The sequence below is a fragment of the Staurois parvus genome, unplaced genomic scaffold (assembly GCF_062004578.1).
Source record: "Staurois parvus isolate SC_StPar_1 unplaced genomic scaffold, SC_StPar_1.0 ptg000563l, whole genome shotgun sequence".
NCBI classification, from domain to species: domain Eukaryota; kingdom Metazoa; phylum Chordata; class Amphibia; order Anura; family Ranidae; genus Staurois; species Staurois parvus.
The window spans coordinates 533,516-549,376 of record NW_028318359.1 but is presented as its reverse complement, the minus strand read 5'-3'; the positions used below and the strand labels follow the sequence as shown (position 1 = coordinate 549,376).

General features: G+C 47.6%; 1 protein-coding gene across 4 annotated transcripts in view; it reads left to right on the top strand.

Moving 5' to 3' along the window:
* LOC149450749 (serine/threonine-protein kinase PAK 1-like) overlaps positions 1-15,861 on the top strand; it is a 130,532-nt gene that overhangs the window by 100,134 nt on the left and 14,537 nt on the right. For all 4 annotated transcript variants that reach the window (XM_089691510.1, XM_089691508.1, XM_089691509.1 and 1 more), the window contains exons 8-10: positions 1,473-1,536; positions 9,067-9,115; positions 12,979-13,091. In XM_089691510.1, coding sequence (XP_089547636.1) covers positions 1,473-1,536; positions 9,067-9,115; positions 12,979-13,091 — 226 coding nt within the window. The remainder of the gene's footprint in view (positions 1-1,472; positions 1,537-9,066; positions 9,116-12,978; positions 13,092-15,861) is intronic.

The window sequence follows — 15,861 nt, the reverse complement described above, 5'->3', positions numbered from 1 at the left end:
CAATAGGGCACAGAGAAGTTTTGGTGAGGCAGGACAATAGGGCACAGAGAAGTTTTGGTGAGGCAGGACAATAGGGCACAGAGATGTTTTGGTGAGGCATGACAATAGGGCACAGAGAAGTTTTGGTGAGGCAGGACAATAGGGCACAGAGAAGATTTGGTGAGGCAGGACAATAGGGCACAGAGAAGTTTTGGTGAGGCATGACAATAGGGCACAGAGAAGATTTGGTGAGGCAGGACAATAGGGCACAGAGAAGTTTTGGTGAGGCAGGACAATAGGGCACAGAGAAGTTTTGGTGAGGCAGGACAATAGGGCACAGAGATGTTTTGGTGAGGCATGACAATAGGGCACAGAGAAGTTTTGGTGAGGCAGGACAATAGGGCACAGAGAAGATTTGGTGAGGCAGGACAATAGGGCACAGAGAAGTTTTGGTGAGGCATGACAATAGGGCACAGAGAAGTTTTGGTGAGGCAGGACAATAGGGCACAGAGATGTTTTGGTGAGGCATGACAATAGGGCACAGAGAAGTTTTGGTGAGGCAGGACAATAGGGCACAGAGAAGATTTGGTGAGGCAGGACAATAGGGCACAGAGAAGTTTTGGTGAGGCATGACAATAGGGCACAGAGAAGTTTTGGTGAGGCAGGACAATAGGGCACAGAGAAGTTTTGGTGAGGCAGGACAATAGGGCACAGAGATGTTTTGGTGAGGCATGACAATAGGGCACAGAGAAGTTTTGGTGAGGCAGGACAATAGGGCACAGAGAAGATTTGGTGAGGCAGGACAATAGGGCACAGAGAAGTTTTGGTGAGGCATGACAATAGGGCACAGAGAAGATTTGGTGAGGCAGGACAATAGGGCACAGAGAAGTTTTGGTGAGGCAGGACAATAGGGCACAGAGAAGTTTTGGTGAGGCAGGACAATAGGGCACAGAGATGTTTTGGTGAGGCATGACAATAGGGCACAGAGAAGTTTTGGTGAGGCAGGACAATAGGGCACAGAGAAGATTTGGTGAGGCAGGACAATAGGGCACAGAGAAGTTTTGGTGAGGCATGACAATAGGGCACAGAGAAGATTTGGTGAGGCAGGACAATAGGGCACAGAGAAGTTTTGGTGAGGCAGGACAATAGGGCACAGAGAAGTTTTTTGGTGAGGCATGACAATAGGGCACAGAGAAGTTTTGGTGAGGCAGGACAATAGGGCGCAGAGACGTTTTGGTGAGGCAGGACAATAGGGCGCAGAGAAGATTTGGTGAGGCAGGACAATAGGGCACAGAGAAGTTTTGGTGAGGCAGGACAATAGGGCACAGAGAAGTTTTGGTGAGGCAGGACAATAGGGCGCAGAGAAGATTTGGTGAGGCAGGACAATAGGGCACAGAGAAGTTTTGGTGAGGCGGGACCTCCAGCAGATGGAGCTGAAGAGTCTGCCATGCGCATTTAGCTGTCCTTTAACATTGTTTAATCTGGTTTTACAGGAACCATTGTAAGTGTGGGAGACCCAAAGAAAAAATACACGAGGTTCGAGAAGATTGGGCAAGGGTTAGTATATTCATTTTTTTTTTTTTTTTTTTTAATATAATACAAGTGCCTTCAACCTTCAGTTCTGGATTGAACATTGGTGGGTTACCTAGCAGCTTTTATGTCTCTCAAAGACCTTAGGGGTGAGATGTATGCACAGCGGTGATCCCAGTGGTGATTGTACTCCTCCTCCTGTGCTGCTTCCATCCAACCTCTGTTGATTGTACTCCTCCTGTGCTCCTTCCACCCATCCTCAGCTGATTGTACTCCTCCTGTACTCCTTCCATCCACCCTCTGTTGATTGTACGCCTCCTGTGCTGCTTCCTCCCATCCTCTGCTGATTGTACTCCTCCTGTGCTGCTTCCTCCCATCCTCTGCTGATTGTACTCCTCCTGTGCTGCTTCCTCCCATTCTGTGCTGATTGTACTACTCCTGTGCTCCTTCCACCCATCCTCAGCTGATTGTGTTTCTCCTGTGCTCCTTCCACCCGTCCTCTGCTGATTGTACTCCTCCTGTGGTGCTTCCTCCCCATCTCTGCTGATTGTACTCCTCCTGTGCTGCTTTATTTTATGCTCTGGTGATTGTACTCTTCCTGTGCTGCTTCATCCCCGTCCTCTGTTGATTGTACTCCTCCTGTGCCCCTTCAATCCGCCCTCTGCTGATTGTACTCCTCCTGTGCCCCTTCAATCCTCCCTCTGCTGATTGTACTCCTCCTGTGCCCCTTCCATCCACCCTCTGCTGATTGTACTCCTCCTTCCACCCATCCTCTGCTGGTTATACTCCTCCTGTGCCCCTTCCATCCACCCTCTGTTGATTGTACTCCTCCTGTGCCCTTTCCATCCATCTTCTGCTGATTGTACTCCTCCTGTACTCCTTCTACCCATTCTATGCTGATTGTACTCCTCCTGCGCTGCTTCCTCCCATTCTGACTGCAACGTCCGGGTAGACCAGATATAGTGAATGCAGGGTGCTGGGAGATCATATATAGTGAATGCAGGGTCCAGGGAGATCAGATATAGTGAATGCAGGATCCCGGAAGACCAGATATAGTGAATGCGGGGTCCTGGGAGACCAGATATAGTGAATGCGGGGTCCTGGGAGATCAGATATAGTGCATGCAGGGTCCTGGGAGATCAGATATAGTGCATGCAGGGTCCTGGGAGACCAGATATAGTGAATGCAGGGTCCTGGGAGACCAGATATAGTGAATGCAGGGTCCTGGGAGTCCAGATATAGTGAATGCGGGGTCCTGGGAGATCAGATATAGTGAATGTGGGGTCCTGGGAGATCAGATATAGTGAATGTGGGGTCCTGGGAGATCAGATATAGTGAATGTGGGGTCAGGGGAGACCAGATATACTGAATGCAGGATCCTGGGAGATCAGATATTGTGAATGCAGGATCCTGGGAGATCAGATATAGTGAATGCAGGATCCCGGAAGACCAGATATAGTGAATGCGGGGTCCTGGGAGACCAGATATAGTGCATGCGGGGTCCTGGGAGATCAGATATAGTGAATGCGGGGTCCTGGGAGATCAGATATAGTGCATGCAGGGTCCTGGGAGATCAGATATAGTGCATGCAGGGTCCTGGGAGACCAGATATAGTGAATGCGGGGTCCTGGGAGTCCAGATATAGTGAATGCGGGGTCCTGGGAGATCAGATATAGTGAATGTGGGGTCCTGGGAGATCAGATATAGTGAATGTGGGGTCCTGGGAGATCAGATATAGTGAATGTGGGGTCAGGGGAGACCAGATATACTGAATGCAGGATCCTGGGAGATCAGATATTGTGAATGCAGGATCCTGGGAGATCAGATATAGTGAATGCAGGATCCTGGGAGATCAGATATAGTGAATGCAGGATCCTGGGAGATCAGATATAGTGAATGCGGGGTCCTGGGAGACCAGATATAGAGAATGCGGGGTCCTGGGAGACCAGATATAGTGAATGCAGGGTCCTGGGAGACCAGATATAGTGAATGCAGGGTCCGGGGAGACCAGATATAGTGAATGCAGGGTCCTGGGAGACCAGATATAGTGAATGCAGGGTCCTGGAAGATCAGATATTGTGAATGCGGGGTCCTGGGAGATCAGATATTGTGAATGCGGGGTCCTGGGAGACCAGATATAGTGAATGCGGGGTCCTGGGAGACCAGATATAGTGAATGCCGGGTCCTGGGAGAGCAGATATAGTGAATGTGGGGTCCTGGGAGACCAGATATAGTGAATGCAGGGTCCTGGGAGAGCAGATATAGTGAATGTGGGGTCCTGGGTTTATTAACACTTTAATTTTAAAAAATTATATGATTGGTATTCATGTATGAGCAAAGCAAATTCTGTGCACAGAGATTCACCTGTAAGAGCCTCCCTTGTGTAGACCTGCAAAAGCCATGAGACTGCTGCTGGGTGCCACCACCTTGGATGGCACTCAGGTGACACTCAAAAGCAGTGTTTCCCAGACTCATTCCCCAAACACCCCCAATAAGCCATGTTTTGGGATTTTTTCTCATTCAAAAAAATACCAAGCCATTGATGTTGTGCAAGGTGAAAGGAATCCTGAAAACATGACCTGTTGAAGGTACTTGAGCACCGAAATTGGAAACCACTGCTCTGTAGTAGTTCCCTGGCTGCTTCTGGAAAGGTTGTGTATGGCAGGGGAGGGGCGGAGGAGCTGGGCCAGTACAGACAGACACTCCCAGAAGAGAAGAGGGCTGTGACATGCAAGGAGGGAGGGGGGCTGTTCTCAGGGTATCGACTCTTCTGGAGAAGTCCTATTTCAAGCAAGTTCGGAGGTACAATGTAAGTGAGCAAAAACATAATTTATGGAAAAGTGGAACACCGCAAGTGAACATTTGAAATTCTGGATTTTTTTTGTGTGTTTTTACCCATTTCTAAGTTGCTGACAGGGACTCTTTAAGGCAGCCTGGCCTCGGTGAATGAGTAATGTCTGGCCCTGTATTCACCCCGAAACTCCTCTCCATCTGCCTCAGGCATATCAGATATCCCCATACAAAGTCCATATTCAGTCCCAGCCACACCTGGGATGAACCTGGCCGCCTCTCACATTACACCTCTTAGTAAATCCGGTGATTGTCATTGTGTGACTTGTAAACCCGTATGGTGTGGATTCCACTTCCTGCTGTGAGTGCAGACTGGAATCACTGACACAATACTTACAGCCAAACAATCGGCTCTTTAAAGTGGATTTCCACCTCTGAAGCCAAATTTGAGGTTTCCCCTCCGCTGTTTGCCTTCATTTGGTGATCAATGATAAAGGATATTTCCTAATATCTTCACATTATGAGAGGGGCTCCCACCATCCATGGTGTCTGTACACCTGCTGTGCCCATTATGAGGGGTTCCCACCATCCCTGTGCTGAGTTCCCAGGTCTGTACACCTGCTGTGTCCATTATGAGGAGTTCCCACCGTCCCTGTGCTGTGCCTCCGGCTCTGTACACCTTCTGTACCCATTATAAGGGATTCCCACCATCCTTGTATGGAGTTCCTGGGTCTGTACACCTGCTGTGCCCATTATAGGGGGTTCCCACCATCCATGTGCTGAGTTCCTGGGTCTGCACACCTTCTGTGCCCATTATGAGGGGTTCCCACCATCCTTGTACGGAGTTCCCGGGTCTGTACACCTGCTGTGCCCATTATGAGGGGTTCCCAGCATCCCTGTGCTGAGTTCCCAGGTCTGTACACCTGCTGTGCCCATTATGAGGGATTCCCACCATCCCTGTGCTGTGCCCCGACTCTATACACCTTCTGTACCCATTTTAAGGGATTCCCACCATTCCTTGCACCGAGTTTCCAGGCCTGTACACCTGCTGTGCCCATTATGAGGGGTTCCCACCATCCTTGTACAGAGTTCCCGGGTCTGTACACCTGCTGTGCTGATTATGAAGGGTTCCCACCATTCCTGTGCTGCGGTCCCGGGTCTGTACACCCGCTGTGCCCATTATGAGGGGTTCCCACCATCCCTGTGCTGAGTTCCCAGGTCTGTACACCTGCTGTGCCCATTATGAGGGATTCCCACCATCCCTGTGCTGTGCCCCGACTCTATACACCTTCTGTACCCATTTTAAGGGATTCCCACCATTCCTTGCACCGAGTTTCCAGGCCTGTACACCTGCTGTGCCCATTATGAGGGGTTCCCACCATCCTTGTACAGAGTTCCCGGGTCTGTACACCTGCTGTGCTGATTATGAAGGGTTCCCACCATTCCTGTGCTGCGGTCCCGGGTCTGTACACCCGCTGTGCCCATTATGAGGGGTTCCCACCATCCCTGTGCTGAGTTCCCGGGTCTGCACACCTTCTGTGCCCATTATGAGGGGTTCCCACCATCCCTGTGCTGAGGTCCCAGGTCTGTACACCTGCTGTGCCCATTATGAGGGATTCCCACCATCCCTGTGCTGAGTTCCCAGGTCTGTACACTTTCTGTGCCCATTATGAGGGGTTCCCACCATCCCTGCGCGGAGGTCCCAGGTCTGTACACCTTCTGTGCCCATTATAAGGGATTCCCACCATCCCTGTGCTGAGTTCCCAGGTCTGTACACTTTCTGTGCCCATTATGAGGGGTTCCCACCATCCCTGTGCTGAGTTCCCAGGTCTGTACACTTTCTGTGCCCATTATGAGGGGTTCCCACCATCCCTGTGCTGAGGTCCCAGGTCCCACCATCCCTACTGTATTTTTTAAAATTGATTTTCTATTATGGAGATAACGGAGCCGGAACACCCAGAGGTGGGCGGGAGCATTGAAACTTCTTAGGTGGGCTGGAGAAGAATACCGCTGGGGTATTGAAGACACATTCTCAGCTGACTCCACCTATAACTGAATCATCACCTTTGGGTGGACTGACCGTATGGTGTAAATATTACAATAAAAGGTGGAACATTTGTGTGATGAGAATGCAGAATACTTTCCCTTTCAGTGAGCGCGGCTTCTATAGACCAGCAGCAGACTTTCCTGGCGGAGGGGCCGGTGTTGATCCTCTCACTCAATTAGCACGACCCATAACGAGGTGTGACTTCCCACTCTGAACACTCTGCACCCGGCACATTAGGATTTGTACTGAGGACGCATCCAGCGCGATCTTCCCTACCAGGATTCGCAGCGTCTGGTGTCACCGGGAAGGAGGGGGCTCATTCATTGTTCCGCTCCCCTTGGCACAGAGCCTGCACACAGATTCCTGCGAGCCGGTCACGGGCCGGTGGACATGCTGCATTCTCTCACAGCCCGGGAATGCCGCTGCTTACACTCTCGGCATGAATGTTCCTTTGTGTTCCTGTTGGGCAGCGCTCGGCCTGGGCACATATGGCGTCTGTCCGGAATGCCGCAGCGCTGTCCGATCTGCCCAGAAGTGCGTTGTAGAACTACCGGAGATAACTACGGACCTTTTAGTCTCTTTTACTCTCTAGCTCCCTTGTTTCCTCCTCCCATGCTTGTCTCCAGGACTTCTCCAGTGCTTCCCCCATCCTCTGGAACTCTCTACCCCATCTATCAGATTATTGCCTACTCTGCTCACTTTTAGGCGATCTCTGAAAACCTATCTCTTTAGGGAAGCCTATCCTGCCCTCAGCTAATAATGGAATCTTCTACTCCTCCAACCAGTCCATCCCCCACAGTTATTACCTTTTGTACCACCAGCCCCTCCCTCTTAGATTGTAAACTCCAAGGATCAGGGCCCTCCTATCCCTCTTGTATTGAACTGTATCGTTACTGTATTGTCTCCCGTTATATTGTAAAGCGCTGAGCAAACTCTTGGCACTATATAAATCCTGTATTATAATAATAATATATACAGTTGCAAGAAAAAGTATGTGAACCCCTTGGGATTACGTGGAGTTTTGCATGAATTGGGCATAAAATGTGCTCTGAACGTCATCTAAGTCACAACAATAGAAGAACACAGTCTGCTGAACATAATACTACACAAACATTAGATGTTGCCATGGTTTAATTGCACATAACATGTAAACATTCACAGTGCAGGGAGGAAAAAGTATGTGAACCTTTGGACCTAATAACTGGTTGACCCTCCTTTGGCAGCAATAACCTCAACCAAACGTTTCCTGTAGTTGCAGATCAGACCTGCACAACGATCTGGAGTCATTTTGGACCACTCCTCTTCACAAAACTGTTTCAGTGTAGCAATATTCTTGGGATGTCTGGTGTGAATCGCTCTCTTAAGGTCATGCCACAGCATTTCAATCGGGTTGAGGTCAGGACTCTGACTGGGCCACTCCAGAAGGCGTATTCTGTGCTGTTGCAGCCATTGTTTTGTTGAATTACTTGTATGCTTTGGGTCATTGTCCTGTTGCATCACCCATCCTCTGCGGAGCTTCAGTTGGCGGACAGATGGTCGTACGTTTTCCTGCAAAATGCACATTTTATGCCCAATTCATGCAAAACTCCACGTAATCCCAAGGGGTTCACATACTTTTTCTTGCAACTGTAAATCCTGTATAATAATAATATATAAATCCTGACTAATAATAATAATTTTAGTAACTTGCAATATTATTATTATTATTATTATACAGGATTTATATAGTGCCAACAGTTTGCTCAGCGCTTTACATTATGGAGGGAGACAATACAGCAACAATACAGTTCAATACAAGAGGGATAGGAGGGCCCTGATCCTGGGAGCTTACAATCTAGGAGGGAGGGGCTAGTGGTACAGAAGGGAGTAACTGTGTGGGATGGACTGGTTGGAAGAGTAGAAGATTCCATTATTAGCTGAGGGCAGGATAGGCTTCCCTGAAGAGATAGGTTTTCAGAGATCGCCTAAAAGTGAGCAGAGTAGGTGATAGTCTGATATATTGGGGTAGAGAGTTCCAGAGAATGGGGGAAGCTCTGGAGAAGTCCTGGAGACGAGCATGGGAGGAGGAGACAAGGGAGCTAGAGATCAGGAGGTCGTGCGAGGAGCGGAGAGCACGGTTTGGGTGATATTTGGAGACAAGATTGGTGATGTAATACATTTTTTTATTACAGGTATTTATACTCATTATCGCAGTGGGAGATATTCTTTTTGCTGCAGAATCTGCTTGCAAGCTGGCTAACAACTTAAAAAAAAAAAAAAAAAAAAAGTGGTCCACACCAGGGGCGGACTGACAGCTCATGGGGCCCCCGGGCAATAGGGGATCATGGGGCCCTTTTGTCCTCGCCCACACTCATACCACACCCAAAAAAGCCTATGAAAGGTATCAGGGACATCTCATGGGGCCCCCTACTGACCCCGGGTCCTCAGGCAGTGCCCAAGTTTCCGAATGGTCAGTCCACCCCTGGTTCACACTGTGATTCAATTCCTACCAATCCCAATATCCACATGGAGTTTGTATGTGTCGGGTTTTACAGGCTTCCTCTGGATGATCCAGTTTTATGTCATTGCTAAAAGAGAACTGCTGCTGGTTTCCTGATCATTTATCCAGAATCATCCAAAGTGTACCTGTTTGTATGAGATGAGACATGGAGCTGTGAGAAGTGATATGGATGCTGAATATATAAACTGGAATAACGTGGAGTGTTGTCTCTCACACACAGGGCATCCGGAACCGTATACATTGCCGTGGAAGTGGCCACTGGTCAGGAGGTAATGCTTTCTTCATTGACACAGAGCGCGCTTGTCCTATGCCGCCGTGTTTGCTGGTCTCTCTGAAAATGAAAGTGGTTGTCAACCTCAGACATGAAATCTGAACAAAGCACATATTTTTATGAGGTTTACTTGCCTCTGTCCAAAGCACTGTCATTTCTCTCTGCTGTCAGCAGTGGTGTATTTAGGTTTTGTGCTGCCCTAGGCAACACAAAAATAGTCTGCCCCCCCAGACATGGGCCAACACCCCCCCCCCCCCTTCCCCCTCCTGTGGAGAGAGCCTGACATTGACCAACAACACCCCTGCCCCTTACCCGGGAAAGTGTTCCACTAACCCCCCCCCCCCGGGAAGGAGAGTCAGGCTCTTCCTACACCATCAAACAGCCCACACCCTCTCTTGTATCCCACCTGATTCCCATGGCGTACGTGTCCCTTCTTCCATTCCTTCTTCTAGTGCAGGGGTAGGCAACCTGCGGCATTGCAAAGATTAAAAAACTGACAGTTACAGCTGTGACTTGCAGAGGCTTGATGGAACTTGTAGTCCTGCGGATCTCAGGTTGCCTACCCCTGGCCTAGTGAGAGGTGCTGCCCCCCCTGAAAAATGCCACCCTACGCAATTGCCTTGTGGTAAATACGCCCCTGGCTGTCAGCATGAATCACTTCTAACAAGTTTTCCTAACACCAAGAAATAAATGGTGACAGGGGAGGGAGCTTCAGCACACAGCCTGTGATTGACAGCCTTAGCTCTGTTCCTGTGTGCTGTATAAAGGGGGTGTATCCCTTCCCTCTAGTCAGCTCTCAGAGCTCTTGTACAGCGTGTAACTGCAGCTCACCGCCCCCTGCTTTGTGAGTCTGTGGAAAATCCTTTTCACCTCTGAGATTTACAGGGAGGTACAGGACAAGTGTCTGCAAATAAAAAGGTACAACTTATGTAGGAGTATTTTTTTTACCTATGGGTAAGGGTTTACAACCACTTTCAAGTATTCTGCAGGCAACAAAAAATGTATATTTATTGATATTTAGTCATGGATATAGTTTCAAGTATTCTACAGGTATATATATATATATATATGTTACATGATATAAAAAGTCTACACACCCCTGTTAAAATGTCAGGTTTCTGTGATGTAAAAAGATGAGTCAAAGATAAATTTCAGAACTTTTTCCACCTTTTAATGTGACCTATAAACTGTACAACTCAATTGAGAAAAAAAAAACTGAAATCTTTTAGGGGGGAAAGCTAAGCATAAAAATCTAAAATAATGTGGTTGCATAAGTGTGCACACCCTCTTATAACTGGGGATGTAGCTGTGTTCAGAATTAAGCAATCACATTCAAAATCATGTTAAATAGGAGTCAGTACACACCTGCCATCATTTATAGTGCCTCTGATTAACCCCAAATAAAGTTCAACAGTTCTAGTAGGTCTTTACTGACATTTTCTTAGTCGCATCCTACAGCAAAAAACATGGTCTGCAGGGAACTTCCAAACCATCAGAGGGATCCCATTGTTAAAAGGTATGAGTCAGGAGAAGGATACAAAAGAATTTCCAAGGCATTAGATATACCATGGAACACAATGAAGACAGTCATAAAGTGGAGAAAATATGGTGCAACAATGACATTACCAAGAACTAGATGTCCCTCCAAAATTGATGAAAAGACGAGAAGAAAACTGGTCTGGGAAGGTGCGAAGAGGGCTACAGCAACATGAAAGGAGCTGCAGGAATATCTGGCAAGTCCTGGCTGTGTGGTCCATGTGACAACAATCTCCCGTATTCTTCATATGTCTGGGCTATGGGGTAGAGTGGCAAGACGGAAGCCTTTTCTTATGAAGTAAAACATCCAAGTCCGGCTAAATTTTGCAAAAACACATCTGAAGTCTCCCAAAAGCATGTGGGAAAATGTGTTATGGTCTGATGAAACCAAGGTTGAACTTTTTGGCCATAATTCCAAAAGATATGTTTGGCGCAAAAATAACACTGCACGCCACTAAAAGAACACCATACACACCGTGAAGCATGGTGGTGGCAGCATCATGCTTTGGGGCTGTTTTTCTTCAGCTGGAACTGAGGCCTTAGTCAAGGTAGAGGGAATTATTAACAGTTCCAAATACCAGCCAATATCGGCACAAAACCTTCAGGCTTCTGCTAGAAAGCTGAACATGAAGAGGAACTTCATCTTTCAGCATGACAACCACCCAAAGCATACATCCAAATCAACAAAGGAATGGATTCACTAGAAGAAGATGAAAGTTTTGGAATGGCCCAGCCAGAGCCCAGACCTGAATCCGATGGAAAATCTGAAGAGGGCTGTGCACAGGAGATGCCCTCACAATCTGACAGAATTGGAGTGTTTTTGCAAGGAAGAGCGGGCAAACATTGCCAAGTCAAGATGTGCCATGCTGATAGACTCATACCCAAAAAGACTGAGTGCTGGAATCACATCAAAAGGGGCTTCAACAAAGTATTAGTGTAAGGGTGTGCACACTTATGCAACCAGATTATTTTAGTTTTTTATTTTTATGTCCCTCCACCTAAAAGATTTCAGTTTGTTGTTCAGTTTATAGGCCACATTAAAGGTGCAAAAAGTTCTGAAAAAAAATGATCTTTGTCTCATTTCTTTTACATCACAGGAACCTGACATTTTAAAAGGGGTGTGTAGACTTTTTATATCCACTGTATATATTTATTGGTATATAGTTATGGATATAGTTTAAAGTATTCTAGTGTGTGTGTGTGTGTGTGCGTGCGTGCGTGCGTGCGTGCGTGCGTGCGTGCTTTTATGGATTTAATTTTAGTTTGTTTTTTCTACTGCCTTCTGTGACCCCCACTGGGGAGATTATCTCTCACTTCCCATTGGTCACTGACAGCCGGAACCTTAAAGCAGTATTAAACCCAAAAGCAAACATATTGCAGCTTACCAATTCAAAAACTTGAAAATCCTACCTTGATCAGGAAAGTAAAACTGCTTTGACTTTCCCCTACATGTGCTCCTCCGACAGACGGTGCTCCCCTCTGCTTCTTGGTGTTCCCTGACAGACGGTGCTCCCCTAGGCTTCTTGGTGCTCCTCCGACAGACGGTGCTCCCCTATGCTTCTTGTTGTTCCCTGACAGACTGCTCCCCTAGGCTTCTTGGTGCTCCTCCGACAGACGGTGCTCCCCTATGCTACTTGGTGTTCCCTGACAGACTGCTCCCCTAGGCTTCTTGGTGCTCCTCCGACAGACGGTGCTCCCCTATGCTTCTTGGTGTTCCCCGACAGATGGTGCTCCCCTGTGCTTCTTTGTGTTCCCTGACAGACAGTGCTCCCCTATGCTTCTTGGTGCTCCCCAACAGATGGTGCTCCCCTATTGCTCCTTGGTAGATTGTACCTCGGCATCATGATGTCCATTGTAGGGCTATAGATCCTGCATCGGTCTTGATGACGTCGGGACCTTAGACCACTGGAGCTTATGGGAAAAGATGCTGCGAAGACCAGAGGAACGGGTAAGTAATTTATCTTTTCTATGTCTCCTAGACCTAAATGAGAAGTCAATCCTTGCAGCCCCTACACAAGGAGGAATTTTCAAGTTTTCCAGAGTTGAGATTTAAAAAAAAAAAAAAATTGATCAAATATCCATTGTACTGGAAACAGCTGAGGTTCTGATCATGGTTTGGAACTAGTAAAGGAGCCTGGCACCATTAGCAAAAAAATCTTTACAAACATAATTCTTTAATAAAATGCACAATTGTGTCAAGTTTAGCCATATATGGCCAGATCCAAAGGGACCCTTGTGGGAGGAGAGCTTTAGGTGACTCTTAAGAAGACTTGTAGCTTCAACTAAGCTTGGAGCTTTTCATAGATCCTTGTGTTCTCCTTGTAGGTGGCTATTAAACAGATGAATCTTCAGCAGCAGCCGAAGAAAGAGCTAATTATCAATGAGATCCTTGTGATGAGGGAAAACAAGAACCCGAACATTGTCAACTATCTGGACAGGTGAGTCCAGGGGGAACGAGAGGAGCTGGAGCACCACACATCCGGGATGCAGCCATTTAAAGGGACACTGGGGAAAGGTGGCCCTCATACCTGCAATGGCCTTCTTAACCTTCCTGTCCGCTAAAAGCCGAGCCGTTTGGACAAGCGTAGGTCCACAGGTTCTGGGTAGAGTCAGTGCTTGCTGGTAAGCCTCAGCCTCATACATTCCTATTGGCCTTTCTCTGCGATGGGCAGCTTCTGTGGCCAATAGGAATGGTTAGAACAGCAATGGGCAAACTACGGCCCGCGGGCCGTATACGGCCCGGCAGACCTTTTAATCCGGCCCGCGGAGCTAGGCTCCCGCAAGGCCAGTGGTCGGCAAGCCGCGGCTCTTTACAAATTTAGATGCGGCTCTCCTGTGTGCCGGGCGCCCGCTCCCCTCCCTCCTCTCCTCCTCCTCTCCCCTCCCCTCCCCTCCTCTCCTCCTCTCCCCTCCCCTCCTCTCCTCTCGGATGGCCGCCCCCCCTCTCGGATGGCCGCCCCCCCTCCCTCCTCTCGGACGTCAGGACTCTGCAGCTGTCAGGATGTAGGCGGGGCAGCCAGGATGTAGGCGGGGCAGCGTGACGAACTCCTCTCACAGTCCTCCCTGAAGACCAGAACGGCGCGGGAATACGAGAGGAACGCGCGGACCAAAGGTAAGTGAATTGACACAGGGGGGGGACTTACTATATGGGGGATGAATTACTATATGGGGGACTTACTATATGGGGAATTAATTACTATATGGAGGACTTACTATATGGGGAATGAATTACTATATGGGGGACTTACTATATGGGGAATGAATTACTATATGGAGGACTTACTATATGGGGAATGAATTACTATATGGAGGACTTACTATATGGGGAATGAATTACTATATGGAGGACTTACTATATGGGGAATGAATTACTATATGGGGGACTTACTATATGGGGGATGAATTACTATATGGGGGATGAATTAATATGGGGGATGAATTAATATGGGGGATGAATTACTATGTGGGGGATGAATTACTATGTGGAGGATGAATTACTATGGGGGATGAATTACTATATGGGGGATTAATTACTATATGGGGGATGAATTACTATGGGGGATTAATTACTATGGGGGATGAATTACTATATGGGGGATGAATTACTATGTGGGGGATGAATTACTATGGGGGATGAATTACTATATGGGGGATGAATTACTATGGGGGATGAATTACTATAGGGGGGATGAATTACTATGGGGGACGAATTACTATATGGGGGACGAATTACTATATGGGGGACGAATTACTATATGGGGGACGAATTACTATATGGGGGATGAATTACTATGGGGGATGAATTACTATATGGGGGATGAATTACTATATGGGGGATGAATTACTATATGGGGGATTAATTACTATGGGGGATTAATTACTATGCTTACTATGGGGGAATATTACTATACTTACTATGGATGACACATACACATCATTCATCTACTCTTGGTCCGGCCCCCGGGTCCAATATATGAACCCATTGCGGCCCTCAAGTCAAAAAGTTTGCCCACCCCTGGGTTAGAAGGTAGGAAGATGCTTGTAGGCGCAGGGATTATAGTTTCATATAGGCATCACCCAAACCCGTCTCCAATCCTAAATAGGAGCTCTGATTTATTCACTTCTGAGCATTGATAATCAACATTTGTTAGAGTGGACCTGGCAGAACAATGAAGGTCTGCTTTGCTGACAACTCATCACCCCCTGGATAGAAGACTCCTAATCAAATCTGTAAAGTTAAAAAATGCATTTTTAGGGGGGAAAAGAAACACGTTTTTCTGACCTGGCTTCCATCCACATCCTAGAGGAGCCGGTAACGTCACTCGCTGCCATCCAAGGAGCTCACATTCCACAAGAACATTGTCCAGCTCATTGCAGGTCCTCTTCATCAGATTACATAAAAGTACATGTATTCAGTTTGGATGGTACAAAAGATTACATTGGATACAAAAAACATTGTCTAACTCGCTGGTGCCCTTCACTATATGATGTGTGGCCCTTGGACCTCAGCAGTCTGTAGTGGGAACACTGATTGGGTTGAAAGCGTTGATCTCTACCAGCCTCATGTAACATGTTCCCAGATTCATATTGTCTTCTGCAGCCATCCCCAGCCGAAAATGTAAGATGTCCACACTCTCTGACCCTCATTTCCTCTATTAGGTCTACCGTTTCTGACAGTCCTCTCAAGCATTACATATATGTGAGGCCCTTTTGGTAATGTCGGGGGACCACATTTGAGCTCATAATTTGACAACCACTGGTCTGCCTTCTATATTAAATACTTTTTTATAATCCTTTGTAGCCCTGATGAAGGGAGGACTTTTAGAGCTCCTGAAACATATTGGCTTTTTAATATAAAAAGTACCTCTGGACGCAACCTGTCCCCCAGGTATTTATTCCCGTCAAGAGGCGGACTGACAACTCATGGGGCCCCCAGGCAATAGGGGATCATGGGGCCCCTGTGTCCTTACCCAAAATCAAAAAAGCCTATGAAAAAGGTACCAGGGGCATCTCATGGGGCCCCCTACTGATCCCAGGCCCTCAGGCAGTGCCCGAGTTCCCAAATGGTCCGTCCGCCCCTGTTCCCGTCTATGCCTCACTGGGGAGATTACTTATTATGAGGACAAGAAATGACGGGAAGTCTCTCCAATGGGGTAAACAAACACACTTCTGGTAGGTGACAACCCTTCCTTTTGCAGGCATCACATG